Genomic DNA, 25,504 nt, shown 5'->3' on the forward strand with positions numbered 1-25,504 from the left:
TCTGGTGGGAGTGGCTAACGGAAACTCACTAACAGCAGTGCCCTGGAAGTTCTTTGGGAAGAAACGGTGATGTGAAGAATGCTACGAGGCGGGTGCTGTTTTTTTAAGGCAGTGCATTACACTAAATGGGTAAAGAAATTTTAGCGCATGTAATTTGTAAAACTACAAGTTTTCTGACCTCAACAACAAACGTAAAAGTTTGGAAGCAGGTTTTGCATACATTGTGCTGTGGTGCCTGTGGCACTGTGCTGCAGTTGAAGTACAGATTGAAGTGTTCTCTTGCGGCTGTATTAACGTCATAAGGCTGGCATAGGGCCACGTGGCGCTTAGATGCTGGCAACCTAGCCAGGAGTGCAAGATTTCAGGCACCTTGTTTTGCTTTTACGTTTCAAACAGGCAACAGGAACTTTTCCTGATTGATAAGACACGGTAAACTTCCAGACATGCTTTATTGCTTTTATTTAGAGCTTGAATCTTATGTGTCTGTTGAGAACATGTTTAAAATTCTGGTTTAAGAGCATTGTTTAGTGGAATGCACCAATCCTCCTGCCGTTACTGGAGGAAGAAGTGTCATGCTCACTGCATGAGTATGCAAAGGCTGTCCATTGCTGTGTTCTTTAGTCATGAGCTGTTGAAGTGCTGAAGGAAAACGGGAGAAAGGATGCTGCTGATCCGTACCATTTTTCATTGGCACTTCAGTGATTGACAGTGATTACACCTGCACCAAACAGTGCCTAATGGCTGCATCATCCTGATAAGGTCATGTAAATTGTGCTAAACTTCACCAAAGGGAGCCTCGAAATTAGGCGATATCTACCGCCATGTTGGCAAAACCTGCATTTTTGTTTATATATATATATATATTAGGGGTGTGCGAATAGTGAAATTTACAACCGAATCGAATAGTGATCATAACGAATGGAATACTGATGTAATAGTTTTCGAATAGTCAGACAACATTTTTCAAAGACAGGTCTAGAATTCTACAAGCTTTTATTTCAAACAAATATTCACAAATGTTAACACAGTAACATTACCGTTACATTTAACCGACAAAAATATACCCGAGTTATGTAAACTGAGCTAAGCTCTTACTATACAGTAGCGGCAAGAGCCTACGAGGTACTTTTTAACTGTAGGATGTATACAGCAGAGTATTTGAGATGGTACTTCATCACCAGCTTTTACATTACACTGGGACCTAAATAATGTTTCATGAATGAACATAATGAATCTTAGGAAAATGTTAGTGGATTGAGAACACATTCGCTTCGGAGACACAGGCGTTTAGAGCTAAAATTTCTCCATCTGGTGATGAGTGAAGCTTTGGTAGTCCCGTAAAACCTTGAAGAATAGACAGTTGGCCGAGACTGTTGAACTGCATGCATCTTGGTAATTCACTAATTAAAACCACAAAAATGATCCTCCGCTCTTCCAACGTCTTGTTCCTTTGGGGTTTTCCCATCGGTGCTAATTATTCTATAAGTATTTCACATATTGGATATGCGTAGAACGCTATTCAATTCGTTATTCGAAATTTTTTAATATTCGCACACCCCTAATATATATGTACAGTCGAGCCCACTTATAACGATCCCACATATAACGATCTATCGGTTATAACGACCATATTTGGGTGCACTTACGATTTTCATATGCTAACCATTGAAGCTGCTTCCAGATATAGCGAACATTTTTCAAAGCCTCCTACTTTTACAACGAACACTTCAGACACAGTCGCGGTAAAAATATGGTGCATACGAAGCGAAAAAAAGTTAAAATATGCCTTATAAAGCGTGACAGGGGCGCGCGCTCGCGCGTGCCCCGCTCCAGTTTACTCGCGACTAAGATACCCAGATCGGCGAGCACCGCACGCAGATTTCGGACGCTGCGAGCGAGGTCGCTCACTTTTCGGGCATTTCTTCAGTGGTAGAATGGCAGTGGGGGAAAAAAATAGTAGGCATCATGAAGCCTTGCGGTCAGCTTTCGCACAGTAACCTTTCCTGACGCCGTTCTCTGCAGCTACGACCGCCTGCGATGAACCAAACAATGCCTTGGAACACAAGAAGGCATAAATGCAATTGAAGTGATAACCGCGGTAACTTTCCATCGCAAAAAGGTTCACTGCGTCCCTGAACTCGTCGACGCCACAATGTGCCGCGAAAAGTCGTCCGTCTTTCCGGTAACGGCAGAGACCGGTCGATCGGTGATAACGATTTCCACGCGATTGCGGCGATGCCTTCGCGGATAAGCATCAGAAAAGAGCGAAGGCGAGGTGGCGGCCGTCGATGAACGTGCCATTATGCCTTGTAGCCGACAACCTTATCACAGTCATCTGTAGATATCTGCTCGGCTGCGTGTGTGGCGTACTACGCCGTACACTGCGGATTGACGGCGGTACGAGCGCGCCATGCTTAGCCATGCTGCCGTTCGCAAGTTCGCCGCCGCCGCGTCGTGCGAGACCGCTTTAAAGTGCGCGTCGCTTTGTAGAAACGAAATTAGCTCGCTGTTGTTGAGCGGCGCGGGCACCGAGAAACGTCCATGCACTGACAGCGAGCGTATACGGCATGTTTGGCTAGGTGACAACTCAAGTGCGCCGCGCATCGTCGTGCTGGGCCGCGAGAGCATCACGGAGACGTAGAGTGCGCATTGCTTGGAAAATACTTGTTTTCGCCGCGTTGAACGAAGAGGCTAGTCGCCGCACCCGTGCACGGTCCGGAGTGAAGCAAGCATGAAGAACGTACAAACGCGCGCATACGGCGTACAGCAAGCGGCCCGGCAGTGACTCCGCGACCCGAGTAGACGACGTGCTGTACGCAACTAGCCAGGGATGATCGGCTCCACGTCGCGGTACCGCGCTTCGGTGAAACGGTGTCGGCTCATTGCAAAGGCGGTTAATTCACTCGTGAGCACGCAGCGGGCGTCGCTTCATGACACGAAAAGGCTTAGCTTGTCACCGAAGGGGCTGTTAGCACTTTAACAAAAGTGCACAAAAAAAAAAACGGCTTGGCCGCTAAGCGCACGTTTTTAAGGGCGAGTCCATATACAACGAACTACTGATATAACGACCACTTTTCGCGACACTTTCGAGTTCGTTATAAACGGGTTCGACTGTTTATTATCCCTTTGCCATATGAAACCTTGTGAAGGGCAGGATGAGGACAAAGGCATGATGTGAGATGCATGTCTCCTAGGAAAGTCCTCCGAGGAAAGGAAGCTTCCAAACATCTTCGAGGCAATTGGCCGCGTCACACCTCATACTGACAGCCATCACGTGCACACATCTGCTTAGGTACTGTTTAAAGGCTGCTAAGAAGAAGATTATGCAAGTACTATCGGCGTCAAATAAAGCACGAACAGCGGAGCGCATGGCCCAAGCATTAGCAACGGTTTTGTGTGCTGCCTAGTCATCACCATTGACGGGTCCGCATATCAAGTTTTGCAGCACAGTGCGATTGAAAGCATGAATGTGGTGCACGAGCAACAAACTGTGTGAGCGTATCTGTATCTAATCATGAGGGTGCAAACTGCACCATGTGCACCGCTGCCCACGTTTCATTTGGTGCCGATGGCTCTCAAGGTTTTGGTGAACTCTGCTGTATATTCGCCATCAACTGAAGTATTTTAGCTACCGTTTTATTCTCATTTTCTTCCTTTCGAATATTAAAACTATAACAGATGGGAAAATATTGCACTATAAGGGTACCATGCAGTGCTACCAAACCGGATCTGCGTGCCTGTCAATGGTGATGATTGGATGGCGTGCACTATATAATGTCCCTAATGCTTGAGCCATGCGCTCCACCGTTCACATCTCATTTGATGCCGATAGTATATAGTACAAACCCTGAAATGTTTCCAAGGTTCTTCAGGGTTATGTACTGCTCATTTACAACGAATGCAGACGATATGAACTTTTGTTGCCGTTATTGGCCTCTGAGCCTCTCCTGTTCTCTTGCACTGCAGGTCCACGGAGGCCACTGATGGGGGCACCGGGCGTGGACGAGGACACCATCGATTCAACATTGGGCCTGGGGGAGCTGGCGGGCCTTACAGTCAACAACGAGGCAGAGTCCAGTTACGACGTGAGCAGTGCAACTTTTGTTTTGTTCGTTTTTAAGTGGATAGTAAGCTTGGTCGATTTCATTCCTGGACTTGGCAGCCACATTCTGACAGGGGCGAAATCTCGGGCGGTCACAATTAATTACTCGGGAGTCACCTACTACTCTGTGCCTCATATTTTATTGTGATTTTTGGTATGTAAAGTGCAGGGGCTAAATGTTTCTTTGCTTGTCTCTAATGAATAGAACTGGTGAAATTGAGCCTTGCACACATAGGCTTGTGCCTCAAGAAAAGGGGGAGGGCCAGGAGGAAGCACGTGAAATATTTTGTTTTAAAAACTGTATATCAGCACACAAATATGCATAAACTTGGCAAGTTTTGTCAAAATCAACCAAGAATCGAAGTTTTAAAGAGCCGTGTCCCCTCTTAATGCATTAGGTATACAAGAAATCTTTAGTATCTACAGTAGAATCTTGGTGATATAAGGGAGCGAAAATATTCATATCACCCAAAGTTTCGTATCGTGAAAAATACTAGCAAAATCTGTTTTGAAACCACGATATTATGGGCACAAAGCATTTATTTCCATCGAAAGGACTAGTGTATGTCTTTCTGGGACAAATGCAAACGAAGCAGTTAGGGATGACGCAGCTGGCTGCCGCGAACGTGCGCGTCAAAGCTTCGCTTGAGGCCAATTGAAAATTAAGTGCTAAAGGTCCGCTTCAGCATAGTCGTAAGCGAAAGACGGGAATGCTGGAACACTTCAGGCCTTTTTACGACTTTATTGCCTGTATTCTGCCGCTGCGTTAGCTGCACACCTTAGGAGCTGCGTAGTCACTGTCGATGATCTCGACGATAGTGACCGCGGCATCAACGGCGTACGTGGTGGTTGTGACAAATGGTAGTTTAGTTTTCAATCCGTGTGCACGGGTTGCGCAAGTGCCTTCAAAACTGCGCCGTCACTATCCATGATCGCGTCTGCCACGGTTGCAGAAAGCAGCATCGCTTTGAATCCGAGTGTTGGATGCGCGTGCGTTTTTTGGAGTTCGTCGTCACCACATGATTGCGTTGATAGTGACCGCTGCTTCATCTACAGCAGTTGTGGCAAACAACCACAGTTCTGGTGGTGTGTGTGTGTACTGGCCACAGGCAAGACTTCCGAAGCATCCGGAGTACGCTGCTCTCGGTCGTTTCCCGATGGCTTCGGTACCAAAGTTCGCATCACGCGTTGCTATGCGGAAAGGTGTTCAGAACATTCATATTCTGGCCCATCGGACACAGTGGAATTCAGCCAGGGAATTTTCGATCATATTAGACTGAAATTCGTATCGGCAGAGTTCGTATCGCCAAGATTCCACTGTAGCCGTTCAGTTTCCTCTTTCAAGTGATTGTAGCATCACCTCCTGCACTTCTGGGTGTACAGTAAAAGCACGTTAATTCGGAAAATTGGTTAATTCGGACGCGTCATCTGGTCCCTGTAAATATACACATCACTCTATGAGACTGGGCGCTCGTTATTTCGGACAGATTTGACCGCAAATCGGGTAATTCGGCGACTTTCGGGCCACTGGCGAGGCTCTAAAACGAAAAAAGAACAATTCGGAACAAAAGTGAAGCTCAAACGCAGCATCGCCATGGACATCAATTATCGACTTGGCTTGGATTGAGACTGGTTTAACGCATTTTTTTTGCGTGTGGGTTTCGTTGCTTTGTTCCCATTGGTGTGCAGCATCGTTGATCGCCGATTTATCGAACGTTTCAGTGGTTTCAGTACAGCTCCTTTAGCTTGATCGTTGCTGGTGCTTTTGTGCTGACTTCTCGTGTGACCGCACTCTCCGCCGATGGAAACGCCAGCGAAGCGGCCCAAGTATGAGGCCGAGGACTTCACCACCAAAGTAGAAATTTTGCGTGCTCTGAATAATGGGCTCTGCCGACAAGAAGTGATGAAGAGTGATAAAAGGGGATCCTTGTGTCGGCGGCAAAAGAAGCAAGGAACGAGTAACCGTACTTTTAGCCGCCAACGTGACGGGAATAGAGTGCTTGCCGCTTCTCGTTATCGGAAAGGTTCAAAAGCCACGCTTCTTTAAGAACATCAACAATCTTTCCGTGGATTACTGTGCCAACCGAAAAGCGTGGATGACGGGTGAAAGTTTTGCGGACACTGCAGACAGCATGCGAGCTGCTGAGCACCTTGAAGGGCTCAGAAAAATTGTGTCCACGCGAATATCTGCTCGCAAACAGACAAGCATCCGCGATTACTTTGTTAAGTAAATGTATGTTGAAAAACTGGTGCATTTATTATTTCGACCATTCGGACATTCGGTTAATTCGGACATTTTTTCCGGTCCCTAGAAATCCGAATTAACGAGCTTTTACTGTACTAACTTCTTGGCACCTGAAATGCTTTTGACCTCGGTGTGAGTTGCTACAAATCTCATTTCATGTTCAACCCACTGTGGTGTCATGGGCAGTGATGTGATAGCTGCGCCAATTGCGCCAAACTGCGCCAAGAAGTGAAAGCTGCTACATCCTGCTACATCTCAGCTGTTTTGCGCCAAAACTGCGCCAAACTATAAGCACACTAGCGGAGAAACGTGCGCAGCGCACCGCCGGCGGCAAAACGCGACACTCCAAAGCTGCCGCGCGGCAAAATTTTCGTGCCGCAAGAGGAATGTGTTCGTGCATCATTTTTCTCGGCACGCTGCCCGGCGCTTTCTGGGGACATAATCATAACCGACATAACCCTCTCCAGACTGCTGCAAATTGGCGTGACCCCCCCAAAAATGCACCTTGGAAGGAGCGGCTCGCCGCGAGCTGGTGTGACCGCACCGCCGCAGCAACATAGAAGTAAAGTTTCAGTTAGTACAGCGACGTCCACGCCTGTCTTATTTTTGCACCCATTTTTAAGTTCCGCTACTCGAACGAGTGTTATACCCATGTCACACGGACAACCTTAACCGTGGTTAAGCTGACTACGGTTAAGGCTGACCACGGTTAGGGGTAGCTACACAGCAGAAATAACAACATGGTTTTGCAGCGATAAAGCGACATGCTACACAAGAGGCACATTGAGGCCACGAAGACGCATCGAAATTCAGCAGCTGTACTGAAAACTCCAAAGACCCGCATATCAGACGTATTTGGACATGACAAAAATTGCAACCCAATCCGATCCAGGCTCTTTGCGAACCCAAGTAAACCAATAATTTAGGAGGCGTTGATGTAAACGTAACCGGCTGATACGAATTCGTGAAATTTCCCAGCCGAATTCCACTGTGTCGAATAGGCCGATATTTGGATGTTCCGAACACTTTTCCGCGTCGCGGCGGGTGATACGAACTTTGGTACCGAATCCGTCGAGCGATGGCCGAGAGCAGAATGCTGTTAGCTTCGGAAGTACGCGCGCGGCCAGTGCGCACACTGTCAGAACTGTGGTTATCGTTTGCCATAACCGCTGTGGGCGAAACCGCAGTCGCTCTTGACACTGTCATGTATGGCGACGACGAGACTGACGGGACTCCGAAAGTGCACGTGCGTCCAACGCCCACCCAGTCCAAGTGGCGCTGCTTCCCGCAAACGCCACGGACAAAACAGCGGCAGATGCGATTATAGATAGCAATACAGGCGACGCAGAGCGTAGTTTTGAAGGCACGTGCGCAGCCAGCGCAGGCGGATTGAAAACGGAACTACCGTTTGCCGCAACCGCCGCGCACGAAACCACGGTCGCTATCAACGCGATCATCGATAGCGATTATGAGCTCCGAAGGTACGCGGCTCACGCAGCGGTAGATTAAAGGCTATATAGTCGTAGAAAAAGGCACGAAGCAGTGGTGTAGCCAGGAGGGCCCCCCCCCCCCCCCCCCGCCGAAATAATTTTTTTTTGCTATGGCATACAGAGCCCAAAATGACACTTGACCACATCTGCCTGCCCGGCCCCCACTTCAAATCAAGGAGGTGCCGAGCCACCCCCCCCTCCCCCAAGACAAAAATTTCTGCCTACGCTCCTGGCACGAAGCCTTTCGGCTTCCGTGTCGATCTTCGCTTGTCACTATGGTGGAGCGGACTTCACTTAGTTTTCAGTGGCCTCATGCGAAGCTTTGACGCGCGCTTTCGCGGCAGCCAGCTGCGCCGTCCCTTATTTGTCCGTTCACGTGTGTCCCAGAAAGGCATACGCGAGTTCTTTTGACAGAAATTAATATTTTGTGCGTATATCGTGGTTTGAAAACAGGTATTGCTAGTCTTTCGATGATACCAAATTTTGGGCGATACGAATATTGTCGTTCCCCCTTCAGATTCGTATCACCGAGATTCTACTGTAGTTGGGAATAAACCCTACCTGCATTGTTAGTTTGGCCACTCTAAGCCATTATAAGACCGCAACGCCAATGGCAGCCTGCATTGACACCCTTGTCTAATGTTTACGCTTACGGGGCTGTTAGGTGATCCACAGGGGCGTAGCCAGAAATTTTTTTCCGGGGGGGGTTCAACCATACTTTATGTATGTTCGTGCGTGCGTTTGTATGTGTGTGTGCCTATATACGCAAGCAAAACTGAAAAATTTCGGGGGGGGGGGGGTTGAACCCCCCCCCCAACCCCCCCCCCCCCCCTTGGCTACGCCCCTGGTGATCCAATGGTGTTATGCAAACAGCCATCATTGGACAAAACTTTTTATTTCAGAACAGCTCCTCCTTATTTGACTGTTTCGCTTGACACTGTTCATTTTTCACCTTGGCAGTGAGCTTTTAGCTGATCCAAAAGCCGTTTTCCCTGCTCCAAACGCGTTTTTGGCTGCTCCAAAAGCCCTTTTACCTGCTCCAAAACGCACTTTTTGCTGCTCCAAAAACCTGCTCCAAAACAGCTTCAGTCAATCACATCACTGCATGGGCGTTAGCCTCGTAAGCTAAAGGAATGTGTACTAAAGGAATAAAGGAATGTGTACAAGCTGTTTTGTTTCCTTATTTGCAGATTTCAGCCACGAAGGAGTCGTTCAGGAAAACGTGGAATGCCAAGTACACTCTCAGGAGGTCAGTTGGTTTTCTCTTTTCACATTTGCCGACGATTGCATGTCATTGACCGTCATCGTTGCCTCCTTGTTTTCTTTGCAGATTCCTAAATTCAAACAAGAACAGGAATGTTTCATGTGCTCAGAGTTGCGTACCCCAGTTTATTGATTAAGTCGAAAGATGTCTACTGTGCTGAATGAGCTCAGTTAAAGGCAGTGCATGCATGACTCCCTAACTTTGAAAGCCCTTCTCTTTGGACTGCTTATAATTCAACATCTTTACTGACTAGGATAGGTTGATTGGAAAACAGAAATGGAAATGAATGTATAGGAAAGACTGCATAGGTACTTAATTGGCCTATACACTGTGTTCCACACAGAAGTTCCTATTATTCAGGACTGAAACTCAATGCTGCTTTGAACTTTATATTCAGAGTTTTATGTGAGCAGAATAAGTGACCATTGAATGCTTTGTTCCTAATGGGACAAACGGAAATGTTATGCCGAAGGGGGTAGTGTTCTCATTTCATTCTTTTTGCTTGTCATGCTAGTTACAGTTATTTTATACTAAATCAATCGGTTGCAAAGGTGCATTTAAGGCTGATCAAAGCAGAGCAAGCAACCAAGATGTCCAAAGTGGTCTCGTAATTGGTCTATACATACCCGATTCTGGTCCCATCTCTGCATGTGTGCATGAAGCAAGGCGAGTCGATACCAAGCTGGGATTTCACTCGGGAATGTTCAGCATACTGCAACACTCAAACGGGTTTAGGAAATCCATTCTTGTTTTATTGCATGCAGTTGTTGTTGCAAATTATTGTTATATGCTGATTTACTTCGCAAACTCTGTCAGTTTAGGGCAGAAAATGATGTTGCAGCCAACAGGGCACATCAAATGTTCATGTTTTAAAAACTGCATATTGCAGTAGAAAAATAATTGTGTATTTGAAATCGGCACGCAAATGCAGTAGACTCTCGGCAAACGCAAATCTCTTAAACTGAACAACTGCATCTAACATAATTGCTTTCGTACTTAGATTCTCCACCCCTGTTATCTCAGTAAATGCAACTCCGATTAAATGGAACACATTTTTCTGGTCCCTTCAGGTTCCGTTTAATGAGTCTACTGTATACATAAACTCTGCAAGTTTTATAAAAATTCATCAAGAGTTAGAGTTTCAGAAAGCAGTGACCACCCTGTGGAAGACAAACGATATGATAATACAGTCCGAGGGGTGTGTGATCTGTCCCGTCGCATTTTTGTATCGCCAAGTGTTGGCGCTGTGTTTACAGAGGAAAGTACCATTCTTAGTAGTGTTCCTGTGAGAACTGTAAACCTTGCACGTGACAATCCCTCATTGTGCGTTCAATTTTTTCCATGACTCTGCCTCTTCCCATGTTGTGCTGCAGCCATTTTGACGGCGTACGTGCGTTGGCATTCCATCCTGTCGAGTCTGTGCTCATTACGGCATCGGAGGACCACACGTTGAAACTTTGGAACTTACAAAAGACGGTGCCCGCCAAAAAGTGAGTATTAGTAAGAACTGTCGTTCTTCTGCTGCTCTGTGTTGGCAACCCCCCCATGTAATCGTGAAAGGTCGCCACATTATGGTGATGATGATAGCATCTCAGGTTCAACAAAGGCATGTCTTGTAGGCGATGATTATGGCAAAGTTCTGTAAAGCACACTTACATTGACCATAAAAATCAAAGCCTTGGAGGAGAAAAAAAAGATTTTAAGACCATTGCAAGCTAGGCTCCTGTATGGGAGCTGGAACCTCTTCCTTGTTCTTTTCAGTTTAAATTTTTTACGCAACTGTCGATGATGAATTGCTCAAAGTGTCGTCCTTTTTGGTTTGATTGTGTTTCTTTACTCAATATTTCAAAAATATAAATCATTAAATTATTTCCTGTTGCAGAAAGTCAACAATTCATTGATGAGAAGGAAAAGCAACCCCCGGTTTTCTTAAATGGCAGATCTGATGATAGAAGAGATGACTATTCTTGAACACGGTGTGGCGCTGGAGATCTGAATAATCGTGCTCGTGCCTTCGATGAAGCTGAAGGCGTCTCAGTGTAGCTTTGGGACTGGCCACAAATGGATTCATGTAAATTCCCCACTTTGATAAATTGAGTCGGAGGCGCTGAACTTTGCCAGCGAGCGCTTGTGTCTCCCGAGAGCTTCTCGCAAACGTCGCTAGGACTCCAGAGAGCTAATCTGTCCCAGAGATGACTAAAGACTTGCAATATTTATGAAACTCATTGCCGAGCTACCGATGCTGGCCCACTTGTGACTGCACGCTCGGAGGCAGCATGCCTTACGCCTGCGTTAGGCACCCGAGCATGTCTTGCCGTGGTAGAATGCATCGAACAACCTCTTGCCAGTTCACCATTTCAAGGCTCTACTTAGATGGATGTGTGTGTGTCCTTCAACACTGCATAAGCTATCTGAGTGGGATGCATTGTATTTTGTGACCAGTGTAAGAGTTGCAGTACTTTTGAATTTGCCATGATAGGTTGTGCACAATGTTCAACTGTAGAATGTGCGTTTTGTATGTTGATTTCAAGTGCATGTGCATCTCCATTGAGCTTTCGGTACAACGATGCTTTCAGCTTGCTCTCTCATAGCGCATCACTGCCTGCAAGAAGCACGTAAGCATTTTTTGCATGAATGCAGGCGCATTGCTTGCTTTTGTTCCTTATAGGCTGCTTAGGTTGTCTTGAGAAAGCGCAAACACAACCTTACTTTTCTTTTTTCTCTGTTTGCAGGACGGCAGCGCTAGACGTGGAACCAGTCTACACATTCCGGGCGCATTCGTGAGTGGACTGTTCTTTTCTTTCGTATGCGAGGGCATATCTTAGGCTCTCCCTCCATATCATGCCCGTGTGCATCCAGCTTAACGACAACAACAGACTTCAGAGTGTTTCTCTGGCAGACGTTCGTAGCATCAGCAGCGTATTCTCACAGTAAACCTCGTTCTCTAAACCAGCCTTCAACAGTCACGTGTGCGTCACTCATTATATTTGAGATGAGTGCGCTACTTCTTCCTAGTTAATCTGGAAGAGCGACTGCAAGCTCCTATTTATTGTATTGTTCGAGGGCTCTCCGGAGGACGTAAGCCCATTGTGGTGCACATTCAAGCCCGTGCATATCGTATTGCTTCCTGTGTCGACCAGTTATGAGGTTTCCCCGGAAATCTCATCCAAAAGTGTTGCACTGTACTAAAGCTACAGCGAAAACTTTTGCCCAGAACTCTTTTGAAATGCTGCACCACATTCACTGGCAACGTTTCATCGCACTGCACCCCTACAAGTGCTCTTCTCTTAACGAGACCACAACCTTGCAGCATTGGACACATGCAAACAAAGTGGCTCTATTTTGGGAGTGCTGTCAAACGAGGCATCGAACGTGGAGGACCAATGTGTGCCATAGCGAAAAAAAAATGTGCGAGGCATTTTGTCTCAAAATGCCGGATATGCCATCCTGTTGTGCTGTGATGTAACCTATGCAGTAAAAGCTCGTTAATTCGGATTTCTAGGGACCGGAAAAAATGTCCAAATTATTGAATGTTCGAAATAAACACAATAAATGCACGAGTTTTTTTCAACGTACCTTTACTTAACAAAGTAATTGCGGATGCTTGTCTGTTTGCGAGCAGATATTCGCGCGGACACAATTTTTCTGAGCCCTTCAAGGTGCTCAGCTGCTCGCATGCGGTCTGCAGTGTCCGCAAAAGTTTCACCTGTCATCCACGCTTTTCGGTTGGTACGGTAATCCACGGGAAGATTGTTGATGTTCTTAAAGGGACACTAAAGGCAAATAAATATTTATGTCAGAGTGAAAGCCCAATGTATGACAACTTCTAAAACGGCAATATTATCAACAGCAGTGCTCTACTTACCGAGAAATTAAGCTAAATGTATCACATTATGAGCGCCACGAGTGGGACATTTTCAAAGTGATCCCGATGACGTATGGAAGTCGGCCTACAATAAATCACTAGTAATCAAACTAGCAGCAGTAAAAAAAGAACATTCCGTGCATCAAAAGACGTAATAAAATGCTGTTTGTTCGTTTCCGTTTGATTCATGGAAAAAAAGAACCTCTGTGGCGTTGCCATGGGGAACGGCGCGCGTGGTTCAAAGGTTCCGTTTTCGCCGAACTGCGCCTCGCCCGTCTCAGTGGTAGTTTCGGGATCGCGTACTGCCGTGCGTGTTTTGCGCGCTCGTGAAAGTCGCTCTGACAGAAAGTTCGACAAAATGCTGCATGCGTGTGATATTGCCGGATGCCCGAATGGTGCACAACGCCAGTGCTGCAGCAAGGAAACCGGTGTGTCTTTTCGCTGGGTGCCGCGGAATGAACTCTTATGCTCGAAGTGGCTTAGTGTCATGCCATTGCGCCAGTGTGCTAAACAGACAAAACCTCTGCGTGTGTGCTCGCTGCCCTTTTGTACTGAGGATTACGAGACCAACCGCAACTTGGTGAAGGCTTTGAATGTGCCCATTCGAGCAAGTCTTTGCCGCAGCGCCATTGTTGCTACTGTGGGTCCCGCTACTTCCGCTCGGCTGCTACTTGTGTCGGCGGCCGCGCAGTAAAAGCGGGCAACGTTGGGCACGGCAGCAGTGACGTATGAAAGTCGTATTTTCAGGCGGGAGATTTGAAGCGCGCTAACGCGATGCGGACCACTAAAAACGTGATTTTATTTCAAAATAAGCACTTCCTTGGCACAAAAGCAGCACTCCGAGGTTTTTGGACCGCTATTTCAACAATCAACGTCGACTTAATATTTGCCTTTAGTGTCCCTTTAAAGGGGCCCTGCAACACCTTTCTTAGTTATATTGGAATAGTCTCATTATTGACGTATGACTCTTCACGAGTCATATGCCGCAAAAATTTTTCGAATCCGTCAAGTCTAAGTGGTGTTACCAAATTATAGAGATCACGTTCCGCAGCTTTCTCCCTCAACTCAACGCCGCGAGCGCGCGGAGAGCTAGGCAGCGACTCGAGGGAGGGAGCGCAGACGAGCGAGGCTCCGCCCAAGAGCGCCGGCGGAGTTTTTTTCTTCATTTTTTTCTCTCTGACATCTGGGCGCAACCACGTGGCCTGTGCCGCCACATCCGGTCGGCTTGCGTCGTTCTCGTCGAGTGGAGCTGATCGCACTGTGTATCACGCGTGCTTGAAAACTGCGCGTCGGTTTGGCAATGTTGGGTGTGCACCTCGAACGCCGTAGTGTTTTCATCGCTCTGCCAACCATGGAAGCAAACCTGCGCGCTCGTTTGGAACGAATGACAGCTGAGATCGGTTTCGGCCCATACTCCGATACACCGCCTCGTAAGATGGCACTGGCAGACGACCCCGAAGCGCCGCCATTATCGGACGCCAGCATTGTTATCGGAGACACGCTGCGCCCCTGCCTCGGTCGGTCGTGAAAACGTGCCGACGATGCAGTTCCCAGCTGACGAGGCAACACTCGAACGGCTGCCACTCTCAACGGCAACCGGCGATGGTCAAAAGCACAGAAATATTCACATTTTCGGCACTGCGCATGGCGAAGAAAACGGAACCACGCAACTGCGAGCGGACGAGCTGTCGGTGAGACCGGAAGTGCTAATATTAATGTTTGTTCGGTGTTTTTAACGCGATAACGTAATATAAACATACATATTATTTACTTATTGAACTCAAAATTAACAACGAAAGTAATAATGAGGGTGTTATCGTGATTATAACATCAGCCAATGGTGGAACTGCCGACAATCGCGTCATATTTTGCGGACTAATACATCATTTGTCGAGAGAAGAGGGAGCGATTTTCAGCTAACTTTGAGAATTTATTGTAAATTCCAGGCCGTGCACATCGCTATAATATTTGGCTCGCGTGTTCTCTGGAGCCTCGACTACCGATCGGCAGCGCTTTTTGAGCATGCTCGAAAAGTGTTGCAGGGCCCCTTTAAAGCAGCGTGGCTTTTGAACCTTTCCGATAACGAGAAACGGCAAGCGCTCTGTTCCTGTCACGTTGGCGGCTAAAAGTACGGTTACTCGTTCCTTGCTTCTTTTGCCGCCGATACGAGGATCCCCTTTCATCACTCTTCATCACTTCTTGTCGGGAGAGCCCATTATTCAGAGCACGCAAAATTTCTACTTTGGTGGTGAAGTCCTTGGCCTCGTACTTGAGCCACTTCGCCGGCGTTGCCATCGGCGGAGAGTGCGGTCACACGAGAAGTCAGCACAAAAGCACCAGCAACGATCAAGCTAAAGGAGCCGTACTGAAACATTCCTCGATAAATCGGCGATCAACGATGCAGCACACCAACGGGAACAAAGCAACAAAACCCACACGCGAAAAAAAGCCGTTCGACCAGTCTCAATCCAAGCCAAGTCGATAATTGATGTCCATGGTAATGCTGCGTTTGAGCTTCACTTTTGTTGCGAATTGTTCTTTTTTCGTTTTCAAGCCTCGCCGGGGGGCCGAAAGTCGCCGAATTATCCGATTTGCGGTCAAATCTGTCCGAAATAACAAGCACCCAGTCTCATAGAGTGATGCTTATATTTACAGGGACCAGATGACGTGTCCGAATTAACAGATTTTCCGAATTAACGAGCTTTTACTGTAGTGACTTTATTGGGCTGTCCGCATGTGCTGTTGCAGCCCGACAGATTCCTCTCCTAAATTAAGCGCTGGTTTCTCCGTACTGTGAAGCTGTGTGTAAAGAGCAGTCAAACTGCAAGATCGTGGTGCCCTCCGTGTCGGTCAACGTGTCTCTCGTGCCATGTGTGCAGGGGCCCCGTGCTGTGCCTGGTGATGGGTGCGACGGGAGAGCAGTGCTTCAGTGGGGGCCTGGACCACACCATCCGCTGCTGGAATGTGCCCAGCTCGACCATCGACCCCTACGATTCCTTCGGTGAGTTCACTCTGGCTGTCCCTTCTGGACCCTTCTATTGCTTACTCTCTCTCCTCCTCTTTCATCTAGATTAGACACAAGCGAAGAATCAGTCAAGTACTGCATGCTTTATTCTCTTGCGAGAATACAGGAGACAAAATGTGAATAAAAGGGTATAATGGGGTATTTTTTTATTGCTTATTTTTCCATAAACATAAAAAAATGCATTCACAGTCTGCTTCAGTCATGGCCGTGCTAGCACACTAGTGCGGTGGCTTGTGAATGAAAACTGCTTCCACGTTTCTTCGCAGCCTTTCGTTACACATTGAGACCAAAAAAAAAAAGTATCCACGTTTTGTCAACTAGACCATGTACAAGATAAGGCAGATGCTGCCCATAAATTGTATGCTGTGTTTTGGCAGCAGTCCCAGAGCTGCCCACCAAGACATTGCCCTCTTGTTGCGCAGAGCCTGGCGTCCTGTCGGGCACCCTGTGGGGACACACGGACGCCGTGTGGGGCCTGTCCATGCACGCGACCAAGCTGCAGCTCCTGTCTTGTTCGGGTGACGGCACGGTGCGACTCTGGTCTCCGCACAGCAAGGTGCCCCTGCTCCACACCTACACCGCCCCAGACCCAGGTAAGATGTACTGCTGGGAGGTGTACTGCTGGGAGGCGTACCGTTGGGAGGCGTACCGTTTAAGCTTGTGCGAATAGTAAATTTTAGGTTCGAAGCGAATAGTGATTTTAATCGAATAATTTCGAATCGAATTCGAATAGTATATATCACATATTATAAAGAAAAACGAGCATATTTGTCATGACCCAACCAACCTGCACAACGTTTTTTCTAATTGTAACAAGGCATGTGCAAATGTCATTCTTTTTGGTTGAAAGGAAGTGGAAGCAACTTTGAATAGTAGCAGGATTTGGTTTTCGGTAGAATGCAAGTGATAACCTGTGAAGCACGTTACGTTCTAAATTTACTACACTTGGAGCATATAAGCTGGTACAACAAGTTTTTAAACTTTAAAAAATCAGTTTCGCCGCAAGGGCGAAGCAATGAATGCGATAGCAAGAAACTAATGCTATATGAAGTGACGCTAGCCAATGGATACTCTCAGTTTGAACAGCGCACCTGTTGCAAAGGCGGCCGAAGCAGCGAAGGAAACTAGCGTGCTTCAAGTGTCGAGCTGTGACACTTGATAGTTTGCGCTCATCGTCTGTTTGTTCGTTTAGCGGCGCTCCGTAACATGAGCGCGGACATCACGTTGAAAGCTTGAAACATACCTCTTGCCCTCACCACGAGACAACCGCGTGAGCAGACAGCGGAAGGCCAAGGTTCTCCTTGCGCAAATATAAGAAGCGAGCGAGCTCACCGACGATTTTTAAGTGCGCCCGTCGCACTCCTAGCGCCATCTCGCTGGTAATGAAGAAACGCTTATAAGCGCCGGCCATCTCCGAGTCCGTCCAGCGGCAAAGGGTGTGTATATAACGCTCGCCGCTAGCTACGTGGAGGACCTGCGTTTCGTGGCGTAGTGGCTAGCACCGCTCACTGCGGAGCAAGAGGTCCCTGGTTCGATTCCGCGCTTCGGAAGCATTTTTCTGAATTATTTTTCTTTGGGCCTTTTATATATATACGGTGAAATCTCGGTATAACGAACTTCAGGGGACCGCGGAAAAATGTTCGTTATTCTGAAAGGTCGTTATAGTGAAAGCCCAAAAATTTACCATAACAATAGAATTTCAGTAACGCAAACGTCCTACCTTTGCAATGGTACGTCCTTGAACTCGTTTCTCACAACAATGCACACGTGAACGTCAGACAAGGCACGTTTATTTGAAATAGTCCGTGATCATTTTTTGATGGGTGCAGCACAAACTCTGCGTCACGAACGATTCTAGACCGTCCGCATTTTTATCCGCCGCTTCGGTCGCTGTTCCGCTTTTTTCTATGAATATGCGGAGTTTCCTCAAGTAGTCCAACGCATCTGTGGCCGACACGGACTCGTCGCGATCTTCGGGTGCTACCGTGACATCGTCGTCCATGTCATCGCTGCAATCCTTTAAGGCCCAACTGCATGCACGCGAGTTTTGAGCGACGGCCGACAGGATTTGCTGTCGCGGAGGGCCATCCATCGCCGTCGCTTGTCGCAGGGGTGCAATCGCGAAACGATGCTATTTCCGATTCCACACGGCTGGCTGATCGCGCTGATAACGCGAGCGGACCGTCGTTCTGACCACTGGCCAAGCGCGAAAAGCACGAAAGGCATCCCAGGTTTCTGGAAAGCCAGAAAACATCGCTTGTCGCCCGGAAGTGAGCATGACGATATCCAACAACATGGCAGCATCTCTGACCCTTGCTTCGGTTGCAATTTGCTCGTGATGCTTCCAATCGGCGCGTACTTCAAGGAATGCAAGTTATAGACTACCTTCTTTACAGCCCCATCTCACGCGGAGAGCGAGGCAGCGGCCGTATTTTGTCGTTATTTATGATCGACGGTTCGTTTTGATGTTTCGGTGGTAGCTTGCTGCATTGGTGGTAGCTTGCTGCAATGTCAACACCGTCGTCGTGTGAGGTAGCCCTTCTCCCTGCGAAGCAACGATGTGAGGCGCTGCGGCTTTTCTTAAACGTTCTATGACAGCAAGAGGAAACGTTGTCGAGATGCGCCTCGTGGACTAACCCCAACATAACGCAGTTTGCAACGTGCGACGTAGCGTAGGCAGCGTACGCTTCCGGGCGCCCCATGGGATCACAGCAGATACTACTGCCGCGGTTAAACATAAGATTGCGAAAAAAGGAAGTCCCGAAACGCTTTTATGGCATCTTTATCTCAAACAAGACATTAATAAATTTGGCATGTTGTCATTCATCTACTCTGTAATTCTTTTTCGTAATTTGCCTGCGTGCGCGCAATAGTTTTCAATCGAGCAGCGCGACGGAGCCCGTTTGTCGCAGCTGCCTTCGCTCGTAAGCCGCGTGCTATGCATGCAGTTGGGCCTTTCCAAAACCTGATGCGTTGTCGCCCTCCGCAACCATTCCGCAACGAAGGGGGGAAAAAAAAAAAGTTCTCCGCCCGCGTCTTTCTCCTCCCGTGCCATCTCAGGTTTTAGCGGGAGGGCATCCGCTCTTCGCGCTGCGTCGTCTGCTACCTTACAGCTCCGACTGCCATGACCGATACACTGAAATCTAAGAATCCTCGCATTTCGGGATATAAGTTCGTAGTACTGAGGTGTTGTTAAGATTACACGGGAATTAAATAACGGTCGTTATTCTGAAATGTTCGTTATTCTGAAGTTCGTAGTAGTGAAATATTTTTACATTGAAACTATGAGCAGTCGGCATGGGATTTCTTAAAAGTTCGTTAATTTGAAATGTTCGTTAATGTGGTGTTCGTTGTAACGAGATTTGACTGTACATACTTATACATATATGGTGCATGACGGCGGCGACGGCAAAATTCAGCCGAGACTGTCCATATAATTGCTATCGCAATAAAAATGATGAATCGATGTGAGGGTAATATGTTCATTTAACCTTGAAGTGGGGCTTCGCGGCAGTGCGGATTTTTTCTGGGAAGGTGTATTCACGGTAGAGCACCCCTCCACTGCAGTGAAACCACCTTTACAGAAGGTTACAAGCGGACAGTGCGGATTTTTTTTTGGAAAAGTGTATTCACGGCATAGCACCCCTGCACTGCAGTGAAACCACCTTTACAGGGGGGTTACAAGCGGATTAATATACACCTATTCGTTGAATGCTTCGAAATTTTCAATAATTTAAATTCGAGTCGAAGCGAATTTGAATACTGTATTATTCGTTCGAATATTCGAAGTGCTCGAATATTCGCACAAGCCTAGTACCGTTGGGAGGTGTACTTTTGGGAGTTTTACTTCCGGGATCATGGCATATTTTTGTGCACAACTTGTCTAAAATGCAACAGGGGAATTTCTTTGGCTACCCAGTGCCACTTTCAATTTCTTATATCATAAGCACGTGAAAAGAATGAAAGGAAACCTAGCTTATATGTTGATACAAACATGGGCCCGCAGCATGGCAAGCAATTACCCATCCTTGACGCCCCACCTATGGTTGGGAAGGGTTGATGAATACGTGCAACACTAGAGTGAAAGAGCACGACTTCTGTCGTATCGTCATATACAGTTGAGCCCGACTATATCGAACCCGTTTATATCAAATTATCCTGTATATCGAACAATTTCTAAACACGGTAAATTTACGTTGAGAATATACAGCGAAAGTTACTGTTACATCGAACGAAAATAGCAACGACAACCGATATATCAAACTCCATGTGCCTCAAAAGTGCCCCAGCAAGTTGGCTTTCCCTCGCGGTGGCGGGGAAAACTGCCGGCGCCACCCTAGAAAAAGTGGTTTGACCCGGTTGTGCACGGGCAAACACCCCCCTGCAAGAAATGATCCTGGCCCGCTCGCAGCGCTTACAGCCAATCAGAGGCCGTCGTGCTTTCTCCGAGGTACAGAGGCGGTAGAAGTGAGCGCCATTTTTTGTTTCTTTATGCTTGTGTGCCTGCTGCTGCCTGTTTTCCTTGAGTCCTCATTCAGCGTGGTCCGTGCTGGTGGTGTTGCCTGTTGGTGCTCTGTGAACTTTATTGGCGCGCTGTCGTCATGGCTTGTGCAAAGAGGCAGAATTTGCCGTTCGCCGTGAAACTCGAAATCATAAATCGGGTCGAGCTCTTTCTATGTTGAGTAGATCGTGGGCAGATGTCACGAAGGAGACGATCCAGAACTGCTTTAGGCATGCCGGCTTCCGCATGCCTGGTGATGACACCCCAAATTCCGATGACAGCACTGAAGACACCGCAGGTGTTTCCGCCGAAGTTTGGAGCGAGCTGGCAGATTTCCCGGGAGCTATCGACGGATCGACATTCGACGAGTTTGTCAGTGCGGACGATGATGTCGCCATCATGGGTGAGCTACAAGATGAGGACTACGTTGCAGACGTCGTGCCGACCACGAGCCAAAGCGACAGCGATAAGGAAATTGACGATGGCCCATTGCCTACATCCTCCGAAGTGATTAGTGCACTTGCGTTGGTCCGGCGCTATTGTGTAAATGTGGAAGGTTGCGGCCTCAGCTGCTCCGACTCGTTGGACAACGTGGAGGCGTGCGTGCTGTCGCAGGCAGCGAAGTCGTTGACACAGAAGAAAATCCAGGACTATTTTGTAGAGCTGTGCGAATAGCAAAATTTTGGGTGCGAAGCGAATTCGAATATTGAAGTGTGAGTGCGAATCGAATCGAATATTTCTCGAATATTTCTAGAATATTTTTCGAATACTTCGAAGCGAAATTGCAGAAAAAAGAGTTAGAGAGGATCCCTAAGCATACTCTTATGAGATAGCGACATCAAAGTGTTTCTTTTCGCTAGGTTGAAGCACTGGCGGGGTGGTGTTTCATAGTTGTCTTATCAAGAATGAGGCAATGTAGAGGTTGAATTCTATTTATGTACATGATTTGGTGCAACCAGAGTGTTGCAGACAACACTTTATACGTGATAGGCAAAGATGCCATTTCCTCAGCCTCTCCTTCTCTTTCAATTTCTGTGGAAGGCCAACTGATGTGCCAGACAAGGGTGTGCTCCCTTCAAGTTCGGAGTTCCAAATCTGCCTCATAGACGCTGATATATAAGAACATCTGAAATTTTGGATGCTAAAAAGCTTCGGCGTCCGATTTTTTGGACTTCCTGCCCAAATTTCAGGCCCAAAACAGCATTAATTCAGCCCCCAACTCTGCCAGAACTTTCATCTCCACGTTGGAACCAGCGTTTTCTCGAGTTAATACATTTGCGACCGTAGCGGAGCTTGAAAGGCAGCTTTGCCGCAATATAGGGGTGTGATGAGGTGAAGCATATCGGAAAATCTAGGGACCACTTCCAATCGGACGTTGACTGTCTCTTGGCAAAGTTCGACTGTAACGGAGCTTGAAAGGCAGCTTTGCCGCAATACCGAGGTGTGATGAGGTGAAGCATATTGAAAATTTGGGGACCGCTTCCAATGGGACGTTGACTGTGTCTTGGCAAAGTTCGACCGTAACGGAGCTTGAAAGGCAGCTTTGCCGCAATACCGAGGTGTGATGAGGTGAAGCATATTGAAAATTTGGGGACCGCTTCCAATCGGACGTTGACTGTCTTGGCCATGGAGGAAGGAATACTAAGGAGAGGCCCTGACGTCACATTCGTGAAGCCTCCACATCGCAAACACCCGCATCGCCTCCTAGCGAAGGCGCAGCGAAACATTTCGCGATTTCCGTTGCGACGTTTGCAAGCGCATGCGCGCATCGCGAAACTTTGCAGCCTTTGTTTGTTTGTTTGTTTTTCGCCGTGCAAGCGGTGTAGTCGATTCACGCATGCTGCTCTTTGTGCGTGTTCTTTAGGAAAGCTTCGCAATGCCCAGCTGTTGCGTATACCCTGTGCAAATCGCGTGCACTGCGGACAGTACCGGGTGTCACTTTTCATGTGTACGTATACGTTCGCTTCATGACTGATCACTGAGGCATGGTATTTGCGTGCGAAGCTCTCGGATGTGCGCTCTGTTGCTTGTTACTCATTCTGTCAACTTGGAACACACGTGAAATTTTGTTTTTGGCGTCTGACGCGCCGTACATACCATGCGCTGAAGGCATCGTACGTTTTAGAGGCTGTGTCGTTCAAACGAAAGGGCAATAAACTTGTGTTGTTGTTATCGGACTACGTGATGTATGTATTATGCGGTGTGCGCTCGCTGCGTGCTTGTGTTGTGTGCGCACTGGAATTGCAAACTTTACGTGCACAATCGCGTATACAATACAGCGGTGTCCTCTTTTCGACGTGAAGTTACGTCAACTATAGGTTGGCGTTGCGCCGAATTGCTACTAGGCTTACTCCATATACACGAACAAAGAACCGCTAATCGGGCAATAGGTCTGGAAATCGGGCTACGAGAAAGGAAAAGAAAGGCCTAACGCCCAGCAGGACGCGTAAGTCACTGCTAGGCGAGTTCGGATACGATGAGGCAGAGGCTGAATGTTTTTGATTACGGCACGTATCGGTACTTTCTGTACTGTTGCACAAAGACGCTCCACGAAGAATTTCAGCACGCAGCGTTCGGGGCTGCCACGCATAAACAGCCTGGTAAGCGTCTGCTTGCAACATTTTACTGCGTGCGAACCGCACAATAAGCGCTAAGTTTACGCCAGGACTACAGATTCGAGCAGAAGCGAACCACCGCGGAGAGCACGCCGAGGGGCGTCTGCTGTTTTGTTTGCCCCATACCGGCTTGTTTGCCCCATAAATCTGACGTCACTTCCGCCACACTTTTCGCAATGCATTGGGATACGATAGGGCCTCTCCTTAGTTTTTCCTTCCTCCATGGTCTTGGCTATGTTCGACCGTAACGGAGCTTGAAAGGCAGCTTTTCCGCACTGCGAGAGTGTAATGAGGTGAAGCATATTGAAAATCTGAAGGGGCACTTTCAGTTGGACGTTGACTGTATTTGTTTTTGAGAAGTTCGAATAGTTTGAATAATAAAATTCCAGTGCGAATCGAATCAAATAGCAAACACTATTCGAAAAATATTCGAAATTTCGAATATTCGCACACCCCTACTATTTTGTTCCAAAGTAGGGACACGCAAGTAAGCCACCATATTAATAAAGTACTTTTCTTATTGTTATGTGCCTTTGTGTCAAAATCCTATAGCGGGCTTATATCGAATTATGCCATATATCGAACTAATAAACGTTTTTTGGCTAGTTCGATATACCCGAGTTCGACTGTATTGACATGCATTAGGGACTCTGCCGTGGAGAATCTGAATGTTTTCAGAGGCACAGGAGTGCACTGAGCAATGTCAAATGGACGTGCCATTGTGCACCACCCAACGGGCTCTAATGCAAGCTGAATAAAGCGTGTTCTCATAGCCTAAGCAATCGTTAGGTAAGTGTAGGCTATACCACTGCAATTAATAGTGGTAAATATGGCCGCTTTTCTGAAGGTACTAGAGCGATTGAAGGGACACTGACCGTGTTATGACTCTTCAGTAATGGCGAAAATTTTTTTTCAAAATGCCACCAATGCAAAATTGCTCATTTGCATGCGCTTTCAGCCAGTACTGGAGCCTTCTCCATGAGAAAAAGAAAGGGCAACGTGTCTTTCTGTACAGTAAAGCAATATTTAATTCTGCAATTGTGGAAACTTATTGGAAATGCGCAAGGTATACGATACCACCCTAATATGTGCATGATCCGATCTGTGTACTGATGTTGTTACTGAGCATAACTTTGGTTTTTCAACTCTATGCAGCCGACGGCACCCCGACGTCTGTGGACTTTGTGCGGTCAGACTCCACCCAGATGGCGGTGGCGTACACGACGTCTCGCTCTGTCATCATGGATCTGGAGACGGGCAAGCAGGTGGTGCGGCTCGAAAGCGACCAGAATCCAGGTGAGAGAGTCTTAATAAGCCAGAGCACTGTGAACTTCCTTTGAGAGAAAGTTACACAATGCACAAAGCAGGCACCCTTCGAAAAGTTAATGGCATAGCGGTGTATGAGAACATTGACACTGGTTTTCTGTGGCACCTTTTGTACGTGAAAGGAACCATTTTACAAGATGAAGTTATTTGGTCCGTTTTAGGATGTTCAGTAGCAGCGCTCCTCGGCGCTTTGGTTTGGTCGAATTTTATCACTCCGACCACTTTTTTAGAAATCTGAAAGTGTCAGTTTATCTATGACGACTGTTTCAAGACGAAGAAATGCAAGAGAACACAGGGGATGTGCTTTCACCATCTTGTGTTCTCGTGCCGCTCTTTGCCTCAAGTGTTGGTGCTGAATGTTTGACATAACTTGATAAGCAAACTCATGTTTTCAGGCTTGGCTGTAGTAGGGACATCTTAAACACCCCTTACTTTCCTCTCTGCTCTCCCAGATGCGAGTGCCCTGAGCAAACAGATCAACTGTGTGGTGAGCCATCCGACCCTGCCCATGACGGTGACGGCACACGAGGATCGCCACATTCGCTTCTTCGACAACAACACTGGTGCGTGCACTGCTCGAATGCACAGAATGCCAACAGACGAGCAGAGATTAAGTTTGGCAGCTGTTAATTTGTTTCCATAATGTTTTCCAACTTGCATGGCCTTCTCTGGCTGCCGTTATCAGGAATGTTAATTCAAACAAGTTGTGCTCACGTTAGACACCCAGGGTTATCGGTGAAACGTTGCTCAGGCTTTGGATCTCTGTGCAATTTACTGTTTGGGAACTTGATACCTTTGCATAGCTTAGAACAGTATCATCTGACCTGTTGTGGTGATACTGCAGAGGTGAAAAAGCACTGTAGAAGTTGCGTCAAATGCGTCTCCTGCGAAGTTGTACAGTCAAATCTCGTTACAACGAACACCACATTAACGAACATTTCAAATTAACGAACTTTTAAGAAATCCCGTGCCGACTGCTTATAGTTTCAATGTAAAAATATTTCACTACTACGAACTTCAGAATAACGAACATTTCAGAATAACGATTGTTATTTAATTCCCGTGTAATCT

General features: G+C 47.2%; 2 protein-coding genes across 6 annotated transcripts in view; one reads left to right on the plus strand and one right to left on the minus strand.

Annotated features, from left to right (window-relative positions):
* Positions 1 to 25,504, minus strand: part of LOC119374527 (JNK1/MAPK8-associated membrane protein) — a 329,511-nt gene that overhangs the window by 242,899 nt on the left and 61,108 nt on the right. The window lies entirely within an intron of this gene.
* The window catches only part of LOC119373237 (striatin-3), a 121,632-nt gene that overhangs the window by 78,866 nt on the left and 17,262 nt on the right, over positions 1 to 25,504 (plus strand). For 4 of the 5 annotated variants that reach the window (XM_049410784.1, XM_049410786.1, XM_049410785.1 and 1 more), the window contains 9 exons: positions 3,967 to 4,085; positions 9,028 to 9,086; positions 10,475 to 10,591; positions 11,678 to 11,716; positions 11,834 to 11,881; positions 15,846 to 15,967; positions 16,414 to 16,584; positions 24,263 to 24,403; positions 24,886 to 24,996. In XM_049410784.1, the coding sequence (XP_049266741.1) occupies positions 3,967 to 4,085; positions 9,028 to 9,086; positions 10,475 to 10,591; positions 11,678 to 11,716; positions 11,834 to 11,881; positions 15,846 to 15,967; positions 16,414 to 16,584; positions 24,263 to 24,403; positions 24,886 to 24,996 (927 nt within the window). The remainder of the gene's footprint in view (positions 1 to 3,966; positions 4,086 to 9,027; positions 9,087 to 10,474; positions 10,592 to 11,677; positions 11,717 to 11,833; positions 11,882 to 15,845; positions 15,968 to 16,413; positions 16,585 to 24,262; positions 24,404 to 24,885; positions 24,997 to 25,504) is intronic. The other variant, XM_037643246.2, reaches the window with a different exon arrangement.

The sequence above is a fragment of the Rhipicephalus sanguineus genome, chromosome 11 (assembly GCF_013339695.2).
Source record: "Rhipicephalus sanguineus isolate Rsan-2018 chromosome 11, BIME_Rsan_1.4, whole genome shotgun sequence".
In the NCBI taxonomy this organism is placed as follows: domain Eukaryota; kingdom Metazoa; phylum Arthropoda; class Arachnida; order Ixodida; family Ixodidae; genus Rhipicephalus; species Rhipicephalus sanguineus.